Source organism: Diabrotica virgifera, chromosome 4 (genome assembly GCF_917563875.1).
Source record: "Diabrotica virgifera virgifera chromosome 4, PGI_DIABVI_V3a".
NCBI classification, from domain to species: domain Eukaryota; kingdom Metazoa; phylum Arthropoda; class Insecta; order Coleoptera; family Chrysomelidae; genus Diabrotica; species Diabrotica virgifera.
Genome location: NC_065446.1, coordinates 97,924,555 through 97,947,232, shown reverse-complemented (window position 1 = coordinate 97,947,232; position 22,678 = coordinate 97,924,555). Strand labels below are relative to the sequence as shown.

The 22,678-nt window shown below is 32.0% G+C and overlaps 1 protein-coding gene across 2 annotated transcripts in view; it reads right to left on the bottom strand.

Moving 5' to 3' along the window:
- Nucleotides 1-22,678, bottom strand: part of LOC114326299 (leucine-rich repeats and immunoglobulin-like domains protein 2) — an 831,802-nt gene that overhangs the window by 142,873 nt on the left and 666,251 nt on the right. For both annotated transcript variants that reach the window (XM_028274612.2, XM_028274611.2), the window contains one exon: nucleotides 8,990-9,212. In XM_028274612.2, the coding sequence (XP_028130413.1) occupies nucleotides 8,990-9,212 (223 nt within the window). The remainder of the gene's footprint in view (nucleotides 1-8,989; nucleotides 9,213-22,678) is intronic.

Genomic DNA, 22,678 nt, shown 5'->3' with positions numbered 1-22,678 from the left:
GGAAAAATTAAAACAAATGTTAGATGTCACTGAAATGGATTTCTCGAGCAGAGCTGCAGGAATATCAAGAAGAGAACATGTCACCAATGAACGGATACGAGAAATAATGAAGGTCACAGATACACATACAATAAATGACGAAATACAACTACGATGGTTTGGTCACGTACAAAGAATGCATGAAGACAGAATCACAAAACAAGTGCAAAACTAGAAACCGCAAGGTAGAAGAAGAAGAGGTAGACCGCGAAAAATTTGGCGGGCAGGAATAAACAAAGCCATGGATGAAAGAGGTCTGCAAGTAGATCAATGTGCGGACAGAGAGGAATGGAGAACGGGTATCGGAAGACGGAGAAGGTTATAAACCGATAATACAATAATAATGTAAAAGTACCAGGTTTTTAAATCTTAAAGTCTAGGGATGGTGCATGGCGGTTGTTGAACAAAAAACCGGGTTTTTTTTTACTTACGGTTTAACCTGGCGGTTATAATCGGTCAAATAACCGGTTGTTCCAAAAACCGGTTTTCGTTTTTTTAATCAAAAGCAAATACTCAATAGGTTATAATGTTACATTTATATTGCACTTTAGTTTGCTCAATTTTCCTCCAGAAAAATTCCCCAACCAATTCAACCTATAAAAATTTTCCCAGGCGCTTTCAAATTACCCTAAAAATGGGCCAAAGTACCCCAATCTCTGATTCGTCGCTCGTTGTAGACGGCTTCGGCGTATATTGCGTTGTGAATAATTGGGATATTCTCAAAAATGATGATCCTACCGATCTACCGGAATGTCCCTTGGATCTATCAACTATCAAGTTTAGAAAAATATTCAAATGACTTATATTTTACTTAAAAATTAATTCGATAAACCAATTCATTATTTACTTCTCTATTGCCATCAAAAAATTTCAGTAGGTAATATTTTTTAATACGTTTGTATAATACCTACCTTTTATTTCCTAATATTTAAAAATTACATATTGGAGATTCCTAATCGTATTTCGGTACATATTCACATTTCATACAAGAGTCTCAAGTCTCAAGTACTCAAATATAAACAATTTTTTAGATGATGGTTGGAATATCGATTTCAAGCAGATCACTTACTTTTTTATGTAAATATATTAACATCTGAAACTATATACCTATTCCCAAAATTGCTTCATAAAAGCTGATGTGACAATTTCGTCCAGTGCCCTATTTGTAAATAAAAGTTGAATTACGGTTGTTTGGGTTAATTACTTATTACTTCGCATATTATTTATAATACACATGATTGAGATCGAAGATAGATAGAAATTTCTTAATTTTTCTCTAAATAATTTTTTTTCCACAGGTAACTTATTCGGTTTTTCGCCGGTTATTACTTTAAAAAGAAAAAACCGGTTATAACCGGGAAAAAAACCGGTAAAACCGATTGTTTCGAATTACAAAAACCGGTTTTAGGTTATAACCGGTAGGTTTTTCCCATCCCTAAGTCGATTAATTTAGTTTGCAGCCAATACTAACAAAGTTATTCAAATTGTTTATAAGCCAAAAATAACTCTACTAAAATATTTTCGGAATGATAAAAATGACTTTATATTATTTTTTTAAAAACTTTGAAAACATAAGTATTCTTTTTTCATGCTGTTTCCACAAAATGGCTATATCATTATTATTTGATGAAGAAAGCATGCTTCATCATTGTAAAGAAAAGCTTTTTTTTATAAACAAATTGAATAAAATGTAAACTAATTGACGAATCGACTTGAATTTTTTTGTGTATTATCTGGACTGGACATAGACTATTTGACCCAATATTTCATGTAATATCAGTCTTAAGTTTATTTTTGCAAAAATTATAGCAAATTTTTTATTTTCGAAATTTAAGTTTTATTTTGCAACTTCCGAAGCAACAAATAATCGTACCAAAATTCAAAAACTGACATTTTTGACCCTTATTTGTTAATAACTAAAATTATCGTCCGAACTGTAACGGACATTTTTGTATTTATAATGTAATAGGTCTATAGTACCTATCCAAAAAATCCATTTGCAACCTGGCCGGTCAAGTGTTCCGAACGTATATTTTTGCCTTATTTCCCTGGAGAACAATGTGTCTCCGGTTATCCATTTTTATTCACTTTTTATTTCATCCCTATAATTTCGTTTGCAGTTTTTGCATAATGTCCTTGAAGTTCTTCCATATTTTTTCCACTGTTTCCTCATGTTGGGAAACTGCTGTTCGGTTTAATTTCAGTCTTTTTGTGAATTCGATTCTTGTGTTTTCTTGTTTAAGAGCTTCCACATTGTATCTTCTTCTTGTGTTTACTTTTCGGTTTTTGTCTTTGGCTAATTTCATCTTTATTTTGGCCCTTACTCGCATGTCTTTGATATGTTTAATTGCAGACCAAATATTTGACTTTTGTTTTCAACCAGTCGTATAAGATCAATCAGCTCTGATTGACTATTTGCAAGAAGGGATGTGTCATCTGCGAAACGTAGGTTGTCTATTTTATGATTATTTATTGAGATGCTTTTTTCCCATCCTTCAAGTGCTCCTCTTCATATATATTGAATAATCGTGGAGATAGTATACATCCCTGTCTGATACCCTGTTCTGGATGAAATTCGTTTGAAAGTGTGTCAAGCACTTTAACTGATCCAATAGTGTGTTCGAATAGTTCAGTTATAAGCGAAATAAGGTGTTGGGGTACGCCTACTTCTTTTAGTATAATAAGTGTCTCCACTTGACCCTGTAGAACGCCTAACGATAGTCTATAAAGCATATGTACCGGGTGGCCAACTAAGAACGGCCGTCGGCTATATCTCAGAAACGGATTATGTCAGAGCTTCGGGATAAAAAATTTTATGACAAAAGTGACCTCGAGAAAAGCCTGGAAATTATTTTTAGAATTGTAGGTCTACCGCTAGATGGCGCAATTTAAACAGAAAAATTTAAAAAGGAAAATTTGACAAAATTTTACCAATTAACAGGCATTCAAAATACGATCATCTTATTCTTCATAAAATTATGCGTATATTTTGTAATACAAGTTTTGGTCAATCTTTTAAAATAAGAGGTAGGGGAGAGTGGGAACCTTGTTACGGAAAAGTGCTTGTAAGTCCGGTTCTGCTTAACCGATCTTTACAAATTTGGTCTTGTTGTAAACAGCTCTTTACTGGCAATGTAGGAGTTATAATGTCGAAGCAACCTAATATGTTTGGTACCTGCTAGAGGGCGCTATTTAATTTTTATTTTAAATCTAGTTTTCCTTGAAAAATATTAAATAGAAACATACCGTTTTATTATCAGATTATAAAAGAAGAATAAATTAGCAATAAAATACCGAAAACAGCATGTCGATATCTTCTTCCAATCCGGAGATATCTTAAAAAACGTGTTAAATGGGAGAAACTTTTATGCTTAACTTAACAGTAGTTATAAACCCACTAACTTAACTAATAATTGCATAGGTCTTACAAATTACATTAATTTACAATAACAATACATTGTAAATCATAAATTATAAAAAAAAATGCTCAGATACAATTGGCTTTTAACTACATAAATTAAAATTTATACTTACCTACTACCAATAATACACAAACTAAGTACCTAAGTAAATTCCAAAATAGTAATTACTGAGAAAAAACTAAGACTAATGGCGCCCAAGGTGCTCAAAATGTTGTCCATCATTTGCAATACAAGACAAAAGTCTCCGACGAGTGGATAAAACGGAAGCTTCAATTTCTGCTACTGGGATGCTTTGTATTGCATCTCGTATTCTTTGAATCATATTATCCCTTGTCGTAGGTCTATTAATAAAAACTATCTCTTTTATTCTTCCCCACAAATAAAAATCCAAACACGTTAGGTCGGGGGACCTTGCTGGCCAAGCAAATAGGCTTCCACGTCCTATCCACCTATCAGGATAGGTTTGGTCTAAGAAATTCCGAACACCTCTATAGTAATGTGCTGGGCACCCATCATGCTGAAAAATCATGTCTCGACGAGTTGCTAATGGTACGTCTTCTAAAAGTAGTGGCAATTGGTTCATTAGAAAATCTAAATAATTTTCTCCATTCAAATTTTCATTAAAAAAATATGGTCCAATTATTTGTCCACCTAGAATACCGCACCATACATTAACAGACCAACGACCCTGATGCCGAACCTCCTGCATCCAATGGGGATTCGTTTCAGACCAGTAATGCATATTATGGCGATTTACATGGCCATCACTACGAAATGTAGCCTCATCTGACCACATAATACTTGAAAGTAATTCGGGGTTGTCGTCTATCATATTTAGTAGCCAGTTACAATAATCCAGCCTGGTATCGAAATCTTCAGCATTTAAATGTTGGTGTAGGACAAGGTGATATGGATGCAATCTAAAATAGTAAATTTTGAGATAATTAAAATTTTGCAAAATGTGGAAAATATAAATATTTACAAACTATCATTCAAATATTGGATGAACTATAAAAATTATGGCGTATTCTAATTGCGAATAAAGTAAACGAATATGATTTACTAAAGTTACCTGTGGTCTCTTAAAATATTTTGGACAGTGGTTCGACTTATTCCCAAACTTCTGGCGATAGCTCTTGTGCTTAAATGGGGGTTTACATTTATAAACGCTAAAACGTTTATTACATTTTCCTCAGTGCGACCTATACGACGTCTTCGATGCAAAGGTAAATGCACACTTCCTGTCGTACGTAAACGTTGTGCGATTCGAATAAAAACTCGTCTACCGTGATGTCGTCTGTTGGGATACTGCTGTGCATATACTCTAGCAGCAACAGTGGCATTTCTCATACATTCAAAATAAACTGCCAACATGTCAAAAGCTTCTTCATTTGTAATAATCATATTTTTATATTTATATTAACGAATGTAATTAATTAAAAAGGTAACAACATAAACAATAGACACAATTACAACGCCATTAAAAGTTTTGACATTAGAAGCGATATTCATTTGTTAATCATAGCCTTGCTTGTAGGTATGTAAAGGGCAATTTATTTTATACTTATTACTGAAGTGTAATAATTTGACTGTTACTGATTAATCGACTTAGGTAATAGTTTCCTAATACTTTTCATCAGTCCTTGATTCATAAGATAAATGGTGGTACAATATACCTACTTACCTAATAATATAGTAACATAATAAGTCGAAATTAGAATATGCATAAAAGTTTCTCCCATTTAACACGTTTTTTAAGATATCTCCGGATTGGAAGAAGATATCGACATGCTGTTTTCGGTATTTTATTGCTAATTTATTCTTCTTTTATAATCTGATAATAAAACGGTATGTTTCTATTTAATATTTTTCAAGGAAAACTAGATTTAAAATAAAAATTAAATAGCGCCCTCTAGCAGGTACCAAACATATTAGGTTGCTTCGACATTATAACTCCTACATTGCCAGTAAAGAGCTGTTTACAACAAGACCAAATTTGTAAAGATCGGTTAAGCAGAACCGGACTTACAAGCACTTTTCCGTAACAAGGTTCCCACTCTCCCCTACCTCTTATTTTAAAAGATTGACCAAAACTTGTATTACAAAATATACGCATAATTTTATGAAGAATAAGATGATCGTATTTTGAATGCCTGTTAATTGGTAAAATTTTGTCAAATTTTCCTTTTTAAATTTTTCTGTTTAAATTGCGCCATCTAGCGGTAGACCTACAATTCTAAAAATAATTTCCAGGCTTTTCTCGAGGTCACTTTTGTCATAAAATTTTTTATCCCGAAGCTCTGACATAATCCGTTTCTGAGATATAGCCGACGGCCGTTCTTAGTTGGCCACCCGGTACAGTGGAATATTGAATTCCCTAGATTTTTCGATTATCTGTCTTATATTCAACAGGTGTTCTCGAGTACCTCTACCTTTGGTAAATCCAGTTTGTTCTTGTGGAATTTCTCTTTGAAGGAATGTTTTTAGTCTCTCATTGATTATATGTAGTATTATTTTACTGGCATGTGATATAAGAGAAATAGTTCTATAATTGTCGCATTTATGGAAGCTGCCTTTTTTATGAATTGTTGTTATTGTAGATTTTGTCCAGTCTTCAGGCCATTGTTTAGAATGCCATAATTGCCATATTTGGTTACAGAGTAGATGAAGTAATTTTACGCCAGTTTCTTCTGTGGCTTTGAGTATTTCTGCTGTTATCATATCTGGACCTGGTGCTTTATTATATTTGAGCTTAATGATCGCTAGTCTTACTTTATTTTCAAGTATATCAGGTTCTTCTTCTTCCTCATCAAAGATTTGGTTAATAGGTTCTTGGGGTTAATCATGTTTATAGAGGTCCCTGCAATTCGATCTCCATGTCTCTGCTATATTTTCTCTGATTGTTCTCAGTGTTCGAGTGTTGTCTTCTATGGCCCAAGTTCTGGCTTTGAATTATTTTGTTAAGTAGCGTATTTTTCTAAATAGATCTCTCGGCTGATTATTCTGATCATGTCTCTCAATTTCTTTGCATATACTTTGATAGTACAGTTTTTTTCTGCCTTGCATCTTCGCTTTACTTTTTAATTGAGGTTTCTTAAACTAGGGTTTTCCCTTTCACTATGCATACCACTTTGACAAAGATTTCTTCTATTCTCAATGATCTGAAAGGTTTCATCTCTTATCCAGTGTTTCCGTTTCACAGGAGTATTTATCTTTGGATGATCAGTTGGTGTTGTTACACAATGTTTAAAAGTCTCCCATATTTCTTGTGATGTTCCGTTACGAATAGAGGGCATTATTTTATGTACTTCCTGGAGAAGTTCGTCCTGCTTTTTTTAGTTCTACCTAATGATCTATCTGATTCTATCTATGATACAGGTGGTGACATTATAATTGATATATTATAGTATGAGAATAGAAAAATTATATTATTAAAAATATTGTAATAAAAAATTCTATCTATATATCTATAAGCGAGGTTCCTACAGCCTCTGCTACTTCTCGCATTTCGACCGCTATCTTTTTCTGTCCATCCATTCGTCTTCTTTGATGGCTTTATCTCTCATGATGTATTCTACCTGTTCTTCCCAGGTAACTAAAGGCCTTTCCCTTCTTCTTCTTTGTTGTGGTATGCAATTTAAAGCTTTCTTTGGCCATTTATCTTCATTCATTCGTTTGACGTGACCACACCACACTAGTTGTCTCGTTTTAATTCTATCTACACTGAAATCTACAGTTTTTGTCCTCCTTCCTGATGCGATCTTTTATATACCACACGCTCTCCTTAGATAATATATTTCTACTACCTACTTCTATTCTCTTTTTATCTTTTTTTGCGATCTGCCAAACTTCTGCTCCATAAGTCAAAATAGGCTCTACCAAGGTACGATAGATTGTTGTTTTTTGTCTTATCTCTTTAGACCATAGTAGAGAGCTTAGAATGTTTACCGCTATTTTGCCCTGCTGTGTTCTGTTTTCGATGTCTCTTTTGCCTTCTTTAGATAATATAGATTCAAATTATTTATATTCTTTAAATGTATTTGTGGTTCTAATTCCTAAATCTGGATGTTCTAATAAAGAATTAAGAATTAAATTCTAACACCTCTATAATATGTTACAATTGAGCAATTAGACCACCAGTTTCGGCAACTGGTAATGATAAATTCATCAATTTTATTGAACATACTTTTCATTTGTTTTTATTTTTGCAGTAAGAAATACACTGTTAATTATACAAAGAGAATATCATTAATCTGTCACAATAATTGTTTTAAAATACTACAATAATCATTTATAAAAATATCCGAAGTCTAAATACCAACATTTGAGGTGGCAACAGCGTAGTAGAAGCCATGAGGACATAAACTGAAATATACGGATTCCGCGACAACCTTAAAATGAATAAATATATATTTGGACGTCATCAAAACCGTTAAAGTGATTTTATATATACAGCAAGCGAACGTGGCGCGCCTGACGGCAACTGCCCCAAGTAATGTGTATATTATTATACAGATAACGTGTCTGAGGACATCCGGCCAATATTTTGTTCAGGCAGTGTAGGAAGTGGTACCTTTCACCTGCGATAAATTTTAGAGAAAATCCTCGTGGCAACCGTATATCGGAGTCCACGAAGACCTGGACGCCACGAGAGACTACAGTTTAACATGGGGGGACGTCATGAGATGCTAAAAATAAATATATATATATATATATATATATATATATATATATATATATATATATATACATTTTAAACCATGATTTGGGAGTGCTCCTCATAACATTCAACGTGTCTTGGTTTGTTTATTTCTAGTGCATCTTTATTGTGATTGTAATATAAAATTTATATTCTTTATGATGGTTATTGGGGTAGATTACCCCCTATGTGGGGTTAATGATTACGAATACACTTAAATACCCATATCTCGTTTATTCGTCCAAAAAGTATAACAAAAAGTGTCTTCAGCTCACAGATCATGTAGCGTTCACTGGATTCTACTTAATAATCATTCATTGATTGTCTTCCGTTATTTTTGTATCTATTTAACTCGTATGTGTTTGTTTATATGTATTCAGGTTCAATATCATAATTTGTAAATATAATAATGTGCTTTATTTTTACTCTGCTAATTTCTTTGGGTCAAAGTCGCCTATGCGTGGGATGCCAATACCAAATCGTATTGAACAATAATTAAACTATTTTTATTAAAAAGATGTTAGGATTAAAACTGAATTGACCTAATTAAATCTAAATTTCTGAATACTTAATTAATTCCGTTACATCTTCAACTATGGTTATACGTTCACTTAATTATTCTTCATATCTAACATGAAATATAAAATATATAAGTACAAATGATTTAGGTCATAGAATTCCAGTGAAGAAAAATGTTTCCTTCAGAGAAAATTGCAAGAAAAGAAATAAATCTTTCTATAGTTTTAAAATTCCCACAACGATTTCATGCACGCTCTTTGTTTCTTTTTAGAAAAATAAGTTTCTGTAAGAGAACAATATTTCAACTTACTTCTCAAGCCCCACGAAAGCTTCGGTATCGATATTGGTGATCTTATTCTCATACAACGTCAGTATTTCCAACGTGTCTAAGCCCTCAAAAGCTTTCGCGTGCAAACTGGTTACTTTATTGTGGTTCATGTTCAAAATAAGTAATTGGTGGAGATTTTTAAATGCAGCTGATGGAACGGTGGTTAAGCTGTTCTGAGATACATCCAGTTGGGTTAGCATTTTACCTATAACAAAGATAAATATATGTACAATGGTAGCAAAATAATAATCGTTGCAAATATTCAATTACATATCAATATAAATATTTAACAAGTTTTGGCATAAATTTAATCATTTAAAAGCCCTTCTGTTTCATAACTAAACACTGATAGCAAACAAGTAAATCTAAATATTTTTCAAGACGAAGACTTTTAGCAGGAAACAAACACTAATAGGGCACTTGCACATTTTTTTTTATTAGATAATAATAGATAATAATTTAGATAATAGATGATAAATGAAATTTCCAAAATTTCACCCCTCAAAACCTCATAATAACTTTAAAATATTCTGTGTATTTAAACCATTTCAAACGACCCAAAATGCGCGTGAACACTTGTGACGTCACATCATTATATTTTATAATGACATTTATCGTATGTCATTGTAATAATATATAATATGTCTTAACAAAAATACTCAAATATTAGTCAAAAATAGCAACTATCAAAATATTTATGAAACTGAGTGTCATAACGAATGCCAAACCTAACGAATTAATGACGAGGACATCAAATATTATAATGATATGGCGTCACGACCAATGAGGGCGCGTTTTGGGCTGCCCTCTATAATTTGAATTTTCTCTCAATTTTAATCGTTTTTAGGGGCCAAACGAAAGTAAAAAAAGCTTTTTTTCTTTGATATAATATGTTTTAAATTATGGTAGGGGAGCAAAGTATGCTAAATGTGCAGTCACTCGAGCGCTTTGGAGACCTATTGGTTTGTGAAGAGTAGGTCCTAAAACCAAAAAAATTTAAGTAACATTTTCCATTTTAGTGAGCGCTTACCATTTTTTAATTTAATTTTCCATTTCCAGCAATCGTTTTTTCCGATTATAACACCATCTATGCATAATTCGAAAAAATGTTTCGAATAAAAGTTACTTATTTTTTCGTAAGGAATCCAAATCTGCAATAAAAAATGGGGCTCCCATTTAAGATTTTAAAGTAACCCCCCACCCCACCTCCGTGGGTATTCGTGTTTAGTGCCATTCGATAGATTTTTTAAAAATATTAAATAAGTGTATTTTACAGTTTTTCGATCTGATGTTTATTTCGCGAAATATCGCGGGATTCACCCCTCTCCGTGGGAAGTCGCGTTTGGTATCATTCGATAGATTTTTAAAAAATATTGAGCAAATTTTTTTTAGTTTTTCGATCTCTCATTCATTTCGCGAAATATTCGCTATTTTCTTGTGAAATTTTGGGACTCGACCATTTCCTTACGCCCGGCTCAAATCGTCAGATTTTTGAAATAAACACTCTTTTGCATGTACTTAACTTACCTTATCTTAATCTGACAATTTCGAGTTTTTTTAAGGATAGATTTTTTTTTGGGCCCCCCTTAACGAACTCCCCTGTGTTAAAAACCAATATATGGTAGAGGTACATATGCAGGGTACCTGGTTTCTCCCCATATGATAATCTGACGCGCTCGAGTAACTGCAAAAATCCCCGCTTGGGCTCCCCTACCATTATGTTCTGTTATGATTAAATTTATAGCATTTTTTTCGAATTTAAAATTTTATGCAAGTTCCATATTCTTTTATTTTTTGCTGGATTTGATTTTGTTCATAGACCAATGTCAAAATTTCATCCGAATCGAAATTGTAGATTTGGAAAATGAAAAAGGAGCAATATTTCTCGGTGACTCGATTCTTGTTTTTGGAAGGGAAATCACACAAAAAAGTCAAAAAGCGCTTGGCTTATGTGTACGGTGACTCTTCTTCTTCAACTGTCGAAAAAGTGGACGGCACCCGGCGAAGGTCTTTCGAAGAAGGCGAAGCCTATCGGCCGGAAAGTTGATGACCACCATTTTCTGGGTTTCATAAGGTGTGATCTCATCGAGTACCTGGAAAAAGGCAAAATAATCACAGGGCTCTACTATGCTGAATTATTGGGCCGATTAGACGCCGAATTGCAGAAAAAACGAACCCATTTGGCAAAGAAAAAACTGCTCTTCCACCATCACGTCGCATAGAGTCACACCTCCGTGGTCGCCACAGCCAAACTGGTCGAATTGGGCCACGAATTGTTGCCCCATCGTATTCTCCAGATTTGGTCCCGTGCCACTTCTTTTTGATTCCAAACTTAAAAAAGATATTCGCTGGGCAGAAATTTAAGTCGAATGAGGAGGTAGACTAGGTAACTCGAGAAAATGTATTTTTTAGACGGGTTAAAGAAGTTGGAGCATCGCTGGGTTAAGTGTATAGAGCTACAAGAAGACTATTTTGAGAAATAAATCGCTAGTAAGTTCTTTAACGGTAAATATTGCAAAACCTCTAAATTTTAAAGAACCGCTTGGAATGACATGAAGTTTGGCATACACATAGCTAACAAGTCAAAGAAAAAAAGTTATATTGTGCCAATGTGTGCTTTTGCCATGCCTTCTGAAGGGTGAAAAATATACGTCCAAAGTAAGTCCGAAAATAAATATATTGACTAATTCTAAGTAACTTTTGTTTTATAGAATTTTTTCATTAAGTCAATACTTTTCGAGTTATTTGCGAGTGAATGTGTTCATTTTTCAACAAAATAACCGCGCTTTTAGACGGTTTTTCGCAAATAATTCAAAAAGTAAGACAAGATATTCAGAAAATTAATACTGACTTTTTTGTTTTTTGGGATTTTTGGTATCTCTAACAATTTTTAAGTTATTTTGAAAAAAAACATAATTTTCAAAATTAAAAATTTTCAAAATTTTATTTTAAAGCCAAATTTTTTGAAAAATAAGCAATTGAGTCAATGAAACTTACATATCATATAAACACAACTTAAATTAAATAACTTGTGGAGCGGTAAAGATTAATTTCAGTTAGGTTGCCAATTAGGGGGTGATCTTCCCGATTTTTTTTGCCAAAACAAAAGGGAGCAACTTTATTTTGAGCGTAACTTGCTTAAATTTGGTGCTAGAAACTTTTTATAAAAACAGAAATAAACCTTTTTAAACACATTTAAAAAAGTTGTAATCGGTTTTTCCCAAAAATTGCTTTATTTTTTGGATATTTCACGTTGAAATAGCCTCTTTGAAATTTGGCGAATATGAACCTATTTTTCATTGGCTATAACTCTGCTTTTACGAGGTCCAGAGACGTCAAATGTACACCATTTTTTTTTAAATTTTTTTACAGGCTATATTTTTCCTAAGAATGTTTTTTCCACAAAATACTTACTTTTTGATTTATTTGCGAAAAACCGTCTAAAAATGTGGTTATTTTGTTAAAAAATGAACATATTTACTCGCAAATAACTCGAAAAGTGTTGACTTGGCGAAAAAACTCTATAGAACAAAAGTTACTTAAAATTAGTCAGTTTATCTATATCCGGACTTATTATTGACATAAATTTTTGACTCCCAAGAGGGGGTGAAAGTCACCCCCAGGGCAAAAGCACACATCGGCACAATATCACTTTTTTCTTTGACATGTTAGCTATGCGTATGCAAAAATTCATCTCAATCTAAGCGGTTCTTTAAAATTTACCGCAAAAACCGTGAAAGAATGTACTACGCACTTCGTAAAAAAAAATTCGATTTTATTTTAAAACCTAAGTAGGTATCGGACCGCACTAGTAGATGCTTAAGATTTGCATATACAGTATGGTGCAAATGTTTGGAATAAATTCGTTATTTCGTAAGCCAGTAACTTACTTAAGGAAAAATCCTGAAACAGTTGATTTTTGAATTTGGATTTTTTGACATATATATCATACTAGTGACGTTATCCATTTAAGCGTGATGACGTAATCAATGATTTATTTAAATGAGAATGGGGGTCGTGTGCTAGCTCATTTGAAAGGTTATTTAATTCTCTATTCAGTAATATGAACATTGATGTAATTATTTATACATGGTGTCCAAGAAAAATTATTTTGACTTAAATTAATTGTCACAAAAAGAATAATATATGTAATTTATTTAATTCAAAATACATTCTACTGCTGTCAGAAAACAGAAAAAAATGTTTATTTCATAAATATACATTCCTTTTCGCTTGAATTCAAGGTTCTAACTGCCAAGAGGCATATGGGTGGCAGCTTGAACATTGAAATTATGAAAAAAGTTAGGTTTGTTTATAAAAAAAACATTTTTTTCTGTTTTCTGATAGCAGTAGAATGTATTTTAAATTAAATAAATTACGTTGTATATTCTTCTTTTTGTGTCAATTAATTTAATTAAAAAAATATTTACGTTAATGTTTACATTTTTACGTTCCGTCGGGTTCCGAGGCTTTATATCGGTCCTTTAAGTCTTGTTTTCTTTTACAATGGGTAGGATGCTAACGTCACCCATCAACCCTCCTCTTTTATCCGGGCTTGGTACCGGCTGTGATCGTGAAGGCGGCTTCTGAGCTACTCAATCCACATGGCCATGATGAAAAGTCACATTCTAATGTTTTGGCAGTGCTCTGACTTCAAAAATTTTGACTGACGTAAGCGTGCGTTTGTAGTAAAAGGACTGTATGCATGTATAATATGTATAAGTGCGATAGAGACGCACCATATAGTGAGGCGCGCCATGGCGGTTTAATCTTGAGTGGACGAGCACAATTTAAAATTTAAAACAAAACAATTTAAAATTAAAAATTAAAAAACAACGATCTAAATTGAAATAAGTCTTGATTGCTATTCAGAATCTTGAAACGTAATGAACTTCAATTTAGGCACTTGGCAACCTCAAAAATAATAATTTACATAATGAGTTTTCAAGCCTCAAAAATGCGCATTTTCGCATTTTCCACAATTTAAGTCGCTTCAAACCTTTCTGATTTGGTTAAAGGGGACATTTTTGAACAGGAATCCGCAAAGAAACCGAATCGGAAACATATTTCATACGGAAGCGGCCTCCCATCTTGGACTAGTATGCATATTTTCTTTAAAATTCTTGACATGTTAGAAAAACAAACAAGACAAAATAAAACTGGGATGTGAAAAAATATATGTCTTTGATAAGCTAAACCACAAAAAATTGTAATATAAAGTATTCCCGTAGGTATACATTGCTACTGTTTTGTTCGATTTCAGTTTAAATAATTCATTGAATTTTATTCCGAACCGTTTGCTTCGTTTTTATCTCCATAGGGAAAATATCATTTTGTTCGTGGCGTATTATAACAATAGATCGATACAATGACTTTTACAACATCTATGTAAATAAAAATGAATGTTTGTATGTATGTACCTTATAGACTCGCACACTATGCATTTGATCGTACGATGATCTTAATCAAAGTTGTTATGCATGAACCCGGGAAGGTTTCTGAGTTGGTACGATCAACCTAAATGAAAAGGAGGCTTGCCCCCAGAAATTTTTTTTAATTTTTTTAAATATTTTTGGACAAACTGTTTTTCTTAATTTTATATGAATGATTACTCTGGGCTAATTAGCCATGGAAAAGTTATTTACCAGCAATTTTATTGCTGCAATTGAATTATAAGATCCAATATATCGCACACCTAGTTCAATAGTGCCGCAAGTGCAAAACACAATATTCTCGAGAAATGAGCAAAACTTTCTATAGCAAACGCGTTATGCCCTGTAAATAATTTATTTTGAGAATGACTGGCTTCAAAATTACAATTTAGGTAGCAAATTATACAGTTATTCGCTGGATCTTATTACAATTTATTAAAATTGTGAAGAAAGTCATTTATAAAACGATACCTAGGAGATACAGTGGCAATATAATGAAAAAATCAATTGATTTTTACAGTTGTGGCCGTATTGAACGTATTGAATAATTACATCGGTTGTATTGTGACAATGTATATTATCGTCACATCTCCCAGTTATGGCCATATTGCATTTTCAAAACCTCCAAAGCCCTACAGTGAAATACCGAAGTAACTTACTTTATACTTATCTAAAACAATATTTTAGTTCAGGCTGTATTGCATAAGATGGGGCATTATATAGGCAATATTTTACAGCCTTAACACAAAATTCGAATTTTTTGCAGTTGTTGCACAATTGAACTAGGTGTGCGATATTAATAACATAGGTATGAAAAGTCCGCAGATAGTGTGCTACTTTTTTTATAAACAAAATGGCGCCGACAAATCATGTTTTTTTCAATTATTGGTCTATAACTCCGAAGATTTTAACTTTACACCAAAAAAACTCAAATAAAAATTCATCCCAATTTAATTCTACATCGAGGTATGTTTTTCCTGACTTGCTCCGACGAAAATTTTCCTCGGAAAATGTGGGTTTTCCCAACAAAATCTCGAATTTTCAAATAAAATTTTTGGGCAGGTAATTATTTACCAATAATTAAATAACTTGGTGAAATAAAAGCTTTCTTGGTATAGATTATAACTGCAGAAGCCGGTGAAAATTAAACGAATATTTTAGCAACAATTCAATTGTTAATTAACAATTTACAGTCGCAATAACAACCAAAATAATCATGAGACATTGATCAAACTTAAAAAGATTATAAAGATGTGATGCCTATTTAATATTTTGTCGACAAAATATAAATTTTTCATTTTTTTGCATAATCTTTAAATGTTAAAAAAATAGCTATAAACAAATTAACATTTCTCAGAAATTGTTTATTATATTGTAATTTTAAAAAATACTTAAAATGCGTATTTCGAAGGTCTTGAAAATGAATACTTAAAAAATGTTTTCCAACCATTTGCAAAAAAGTTATGAAAGAGCAAAATAAATATACGATTGCTCCGTTGTTTATAATTTGTTTTAATTGTTTCAAAGCGTAAAAGTGAGTCTGTGGTACAATCTAATTACTCACAAATAATATCAAATATCAGTTCAATGGTTATATTTTAATCAAAGATTAAAAATACTTTTTTTGTAATTTTTAGCGCGAAAGTAGGCTTTATACAGAGCCGGAGCTAAAATGTTCACTCGAAGTGACTGACACGCACCATACATAATACTATAATTTTATTTATTAAGTGTAGGTCGCGCGGGCGGTCGTCGCTTCGAATGAAAACTTTAGCTACGGTAATGTATTAGTCTACTTTCGCGCGTGTAAATTACAAAAAAAATATATTTATAATCTTTAATTAAAAACTAATAATTGATATTTTTTGTAAATAACTAACTTGTACTTTAAACTTACATTTTCGCTTTGAAAGAGTTAAAAAAAAATTATAAACAACGTAGTAATCGTATGTTTACTTTGCTGTTTCATAACTTTTTTGTTTTGCAAATTTTTGTTTTGCAAAAGTTTTTGGTTGCAAAAAAGTTTTAAAGCATTCATTTTCAAGATATTTGAATTACGCATTCTATTTTTTTTTAAATTAGAATATATCTAATAAAAACTTTCCGAGAAACGTTAATTTGTTTATAACTATTTTTTTAAACATTTACAGATTATGCAAAAAAATAAAAAATTTATATTTTGTCGAGAAACTGTTAAATAGGCATCTCATCTTTATAAGATTTCAAAGTTTGATCAGTGTATCATAATTATTTTGGTTATTATTGCGACCGTAAATTATTAATTACCAATTAAATTGTTGCTAAAATATTCGTTCAATTTTCACCAGCTTCTGGAACTATAATCTAAACCAAGAAGGCTTGGCTTTTAAGTTACCAAATTATTTAATTATTGGTAGATAATTACTTATCTAAAACTTTATTTGAAAATTAAAGATTTTGTTGGGAAAACCCGCATTTTCCGAGGAAAATTTTCGTCGGAGCAGATCGGGAAAAACATATGCCCATGCAGAATTTAATGTCGGTGAATTTTAATTTGAGTATTTTTGTTGTATAGTTAAAATCTTCAGAGTTATAGAGCAATAATTGAAAAAAACACGATTTTCGGGCGCCATTTTGTTTATAAAGAAGTAGCACACTATCTGCGGACTTTGCATACCTATATTATTAATATATATATAATAATCATAAGCTTCGATTCCAGCAAAAAAATTGCTGGTAAATAACTTTTCCCAAAAATGGCCTATTCTCCGATAATCAGCCCAGACTAATTGCGTTTTAGTTTGCGACACTTCATTCGAATCCATATCAGTATAGAAATAAGTCATCAGTGTTGTGAAATTGCTTTCAGTCAGCTTAAAATTTCTCATTAAGGAGCGGGGGAGAAAAATTTTTCCATTTTTTCTCTGAATTCAATATTTTTTCCGCTTATCCAGTTTTTCACCGGTTATTATTTTATAAAGAAAAAACCGGTTATAACCGGGACAAAAAACAACAGGAAAAACAGATTATTGCAGAGAAAAAAAAACCGGTTTTAGGTTAAAACCGGTAGGTTTTTCCCATCCCTAGTTTCTGAGTTATTACAATCAACCTAAGTGAAAAGGGGGCTTGCAAGCCCCCCGAAATTTTTTAAAATTTTTTTGGACAAACTGTTTTTTCTTAATTTTATATGATGTAGAATCAAAATATAAATAAAACTCTAAATTTTCCCTTTTCTATCTCCAACTAACCGTTATTTTTTAATAGGCGTTTAAATATTTTTCATCTATATAAATAAAAATGAATGTTTGTATGTATGTATGTACCTTATAGACTCGCAAACTATGCATTTGATCGTAAGATGATTTTAATCAGCGGCGCCACCGCCGCCTCCGCCGTGATTATCGAGAATCGACGAAATTAATGACTTCAATGGAAGTAGTCCTGTCGCCAGGGGGGGGTACAACGGCCTTCTTAATTCAGATGGACTTACCCAAGTTATTTTTATGTATTTTGGCCCGTAGAACACGAATTTTTTGGGTAACAGTTGATCCGGATGTCGATAAGATTGTTATCAACAAAGAAGTTGAGGAATTACATAACAAGCAACTTCTCGCAAAAAAAAACATTTTTTTTGTATTTTTTGGGTCATTCTAACCAAAAAATGTTTCAAGTTTTTTCGTAGGATGCACAGTTTTCGAGATAAACGCGGTTGAACGTTCAAAAAATCGAAAAATTGCTATTTTTGAACCCGAATAACCTTTGAATAAAAAATAAAATAGCAATTCTGCTTACCGCCCTTAAAAGTTTGAGTCAAATTATATCTGTTTTGAATATTTACATTGCCAAAAATTTATTTTTTGATTGTTAAAAAAAGCTATAAACACATAGTGTTTCCCGTGCCTAATACATGCGTTTTAATGCATGCTACGTAGAAATAGCCCCGCTTGCACTTTTACCTATTCTACCTACTCGTTCGATTTTAAATGAGAAATCATTGAAAACATCACTCAAGTACTAGGTGTTTATAGCTTTTTTTACCAATAAAATAATAAATTTTTAGCAATACAAATAATCAAATCCGATATAATTTGACTTGAACTTTCAAATGCGTAGGCAGAATTGATATTTTATTTTTTAATCAAAAGATATTCGGGTTTAAAAATTGCAATTTTTCGATTTTTTGAAAGTTCAACCGCGTTTATCTCGAAAAATATGCATCCTACGAAAAAAATTGTAGGAACATTTTTTGGTTAGAATGGCCCAAAAAATACAAAAAAATGTTTTGTTTTGCGAGAAATCGCTGTTATGTGATTCCTCAACTTCTTGGTTTATAACAATCTTATTGACATCCGGATCAACTGTTACCCAAAAAATTCATGTTCTACAGGTCAAAATACATAAAAAAACTTGGGTAAGTCCATCTGAATACAGGGGGCCGTTGTACCCCCCCTGGCGTCAGGACTAAAGGTAATAGCAATATGGTTGTTTATGTATCGAGAATAGTAGTGGCGTTTATAGTTATTTTCATTTTACCTTCTCAGTATAACTCTCAAATAAATTCTCACCAAGTAGAAATTCACAGGAGAGGATATCTTTATCCCGCGTATTCCGAGGATTTCAACATATTTGCCATTTGATTTCAAGTATCTACAAATTCCCGTGCCCTTGGCTTTTGCCACTATGATGAGCAAATCACAAATTTGTTGGAAGTTAAGAGTGTCTATGTTACGGGCATGGAAAATTAATCAAGCGTTGCAAAACCGCCATCGTTGTAGATTAGCACACCGCAAATAAAACATTGCTTATTAGCCCAATACATGACCGTTTTGGAGTGTAATTCTCAGGGGCAACTTCGACTTGCATGAAAATTTGGATTTAGGTTCTACTTACCCTCCACTTCAAAGTTGAATTTGTGCCGTTGGTTGCTTTTACTTGGGGGGTGACAGTCACCCCTTCTGAGGGGGTGAAAAATCTGTGTTTAAAATAAGCCCGAAAATGGATAAATTGACAGATTATGAGCAACTTTCGTTCTATAAAGTATTTTACGTAAGTCAATACTTTTCGAGTTATTCATGATTCAAAATGTTGATTTTTCGACAAAAAAAAACTACGTTTTCAGACCGTTTTTCACAAGTAACTCAAAAAGTAAATATTTTATCGAAAAAAATATTCTTAGCAAAAGTGTAGATTATAAAAAAACAAAAAAAAAATGGTCTATCAGTAAAGTATATAAATTGAGTACAAGCAAAGTTGTAGTTCATGAAAAATACGTTATTATTCGTCTAATTCCAAATCGAATAATTCAACGCAAAATCACCGAAAATTTAAGCACTTTTCGGGAAAAGCTTAATAACATTCTTAAAGTATTTAAGAAATTATTTATGATTGTTTTTTGTAAAAGTTTCTAGCACCAAAAATAAACGAGTTACACTGAAAAAAAGTTGGCTCCTTTTTTTGGTAAAAAACATTTTGAAAACCTCCTTCTATTTAGCACCCTAAATAGAATTAATCGTTACTGCTTTACCATTTATTTTAACTGTATGTGTATTGTTTATATGATTCGTAAGTTTTGATTGGTTTGAAGTGCTTATTTTTTAAAAAAAATTGGTTTTATATTAAAAAAAAAATTCAAATTAAAATTCAAATTTAAATTAAATTTTCAAAATAACTTAAAAAGTATTATTGTTAAGAAAAATCTTAAAGAGTAAAAAAATGTAGGCTTTGCTAATATTAATATGCTAGTTTCATTTTGTTTTTCCGCAAGACAAAAATTGGTTAAGATAATATGGCTGTTCGAAATTTGCATACACTCGTGATTAGTGACCCGTTCTAGTTTTTTCAACTATAACCCTTTCAAAAATAAGCACTTTAAACCGGTGAGACTGACAGATCATATAAAAAAATAGATAATTAAGTAAATTGTTTGTAAAGCGGTAGCGATTAATTTCATTTGGGGAGCTAAACAGAGGGAGATTTTCATTTTTTTACCAAAAAAAAAGAGGGCCAATTTTATTTTGAGCGTAACTCGCTTATTTTTAAGGGCAGTGCCTATCTCGGCCCAAGAAACAGGTAGGTCTTTTAAAAATGTTCCAAGTCGGCGCAAAGATTAAAACTGCTCTATATAAAATATACTCAGCTCGGCTCATGGGATATTAATAATTGTTACTAACAATAATTTTACATCTCAATGGAAAAATAGTTATTTTCTTAACTAGTGCGGAAGTGATACTTTCACGCACGAGACTGCCGTTGACCCGAACGACGCGATAGCGGAGTTCGGGCAAGCAGTCGAATACGGGGAAGACACTTTCCGCATGAGTTGGGAACAATATTTTTCTAGGGCCGTACGTTTGAAAAAAAGCCACAAAAAAAGAGTTATATCAATTTTTATTTAGAAGTGAAAATACACAAATTAATTCTTTGACAAGGTTGTCAAAACCAAACTTTCAATATAATGGGTTACCACGACAACGATATTGGTTTCCATGACGACGATTCAAAACCATTGTAATTGCCTACTGATCTGACTTTTAAATATTATGTCAAAATAATTTTATTTCATCGAATTATCAGTAGTAATTGCACAAGAGCTCTAAAATTCTATATTAATTTTAGAGATCGAGTGCAATTTGTTGCGATTATTTCATGAATAAAACTGTTCAAAACAAAAATTTTATTGTAATTTATATATGTAAGTACAAATTAGTACAATTAAACAAACAGTTGTTATAAATATTAATTTGACGGTTAAAAGTCATCACCTTTATGATTTTTAAAATATTAATTGTCATTAATGTCGCTGAATGTATTTTTTCGTAGCAACGAAGGGCATCTGACGTAATATACTTGACGACGGGAAATTATCAAAAATTATCGATTTAATTTACATTTCTGTAGCTTTCTATTGGTCAGAATCTCCTATGAATGAAATAATCAGTAGTAATTGCACAAGAGCTCTAAAATTCTATATTAACTTTAGAGATTAATATCTAAATATTAATTTATTGCATGTATTATAATATATTATAATGCCATATTACAAGCTATTTTACTTTCCCGCACGCCGTGCGGGAAAATTTATTTTCACGCACGCCGTGCGGGAAAGTGCAACTTTCGGAAACGAAATGCTTGTTTGAAAGTGGCTCTTTTAGCACGGCCGTAGAAAAAATACATTTATAAAATAACTTTATTAAATAAATATATAATTATACATAGTCCAATAAAAATAAAAGCTAATATAAAAAAATATAATAATTTGATAGTCAGAAAAGGTAGTCAGAAAATTCTTCCAATTTAGGATGTTCGGGCTTACCTAATTTCATAAAGTTCAAAAAATTAAAAATCATCAATTTCTTCGGATTTAAAAAAAAAGGCCAAAAGAGTAACGCAGCCATTTTCCTATATCTGAACTTTTATCTTTATATTCATTAACCAAACCTAAGCTTTGGATTTTTCTAAACCAAGCTTGTGTTAAATGAAATGGAAAATCGGTAATTTTACAATTTGTATAAATAAATTTGTAATTTAGGGTAATTTGATAAAATTATTATATTATACCTACTAATGGGGTACTAATACCTACCTGTTAATCTTCGAGCCGACCTGGGGGGTTTTTAAAATGTACCTGGGGGGTATCATAAAGGATTAAAGGATTATAGTGAGCCGAGATGGGAATACCCCATTTTTAATGCTAGAAACTTTTATAAAGAACTAAATTAAAGATTTTTATAAAGACTTTAAAAAAGTTTAAATGGATTTTTCCCGGAAAGTGCTTAAATTTTCGGTGATTTCACCTTGAAATATTCGATTTGGAATTAGACGAAGAAGAACGTATTTTTCATGAGCTACAACTTTGTTTTTACTCGATTGATAGACTTTACTGATACACTATTTTTTTATGTTTTTATAAGCTACACTTTTGCTAAGGATATTTTTTTCGATCAAATATTTACTTTTTGAGTTATTTGCGAAAAACCGTCCAAAAACGTAGTTTTTTTGTCGAAAAATAAACATTTTCAATCGCAAATAACTCGAAAAGTGTTGACTTACATAAAAAACTCTATAGAGCAAAAGTTACTTAGAATCAGTCAATTTATCTTTATTTATAGTTTATTTTTATTTCCGGTATTACCTTGAACGTATGTTTTTTCACCCCCGAGAAGGGGTGACTGTCACCCCCCACGTAAAAGCAACCAACGGCACAATTTCAACTTTAAAGTGGAGGGTAAGTAGAACCTAAAACCAAATTTTCATCCAATTC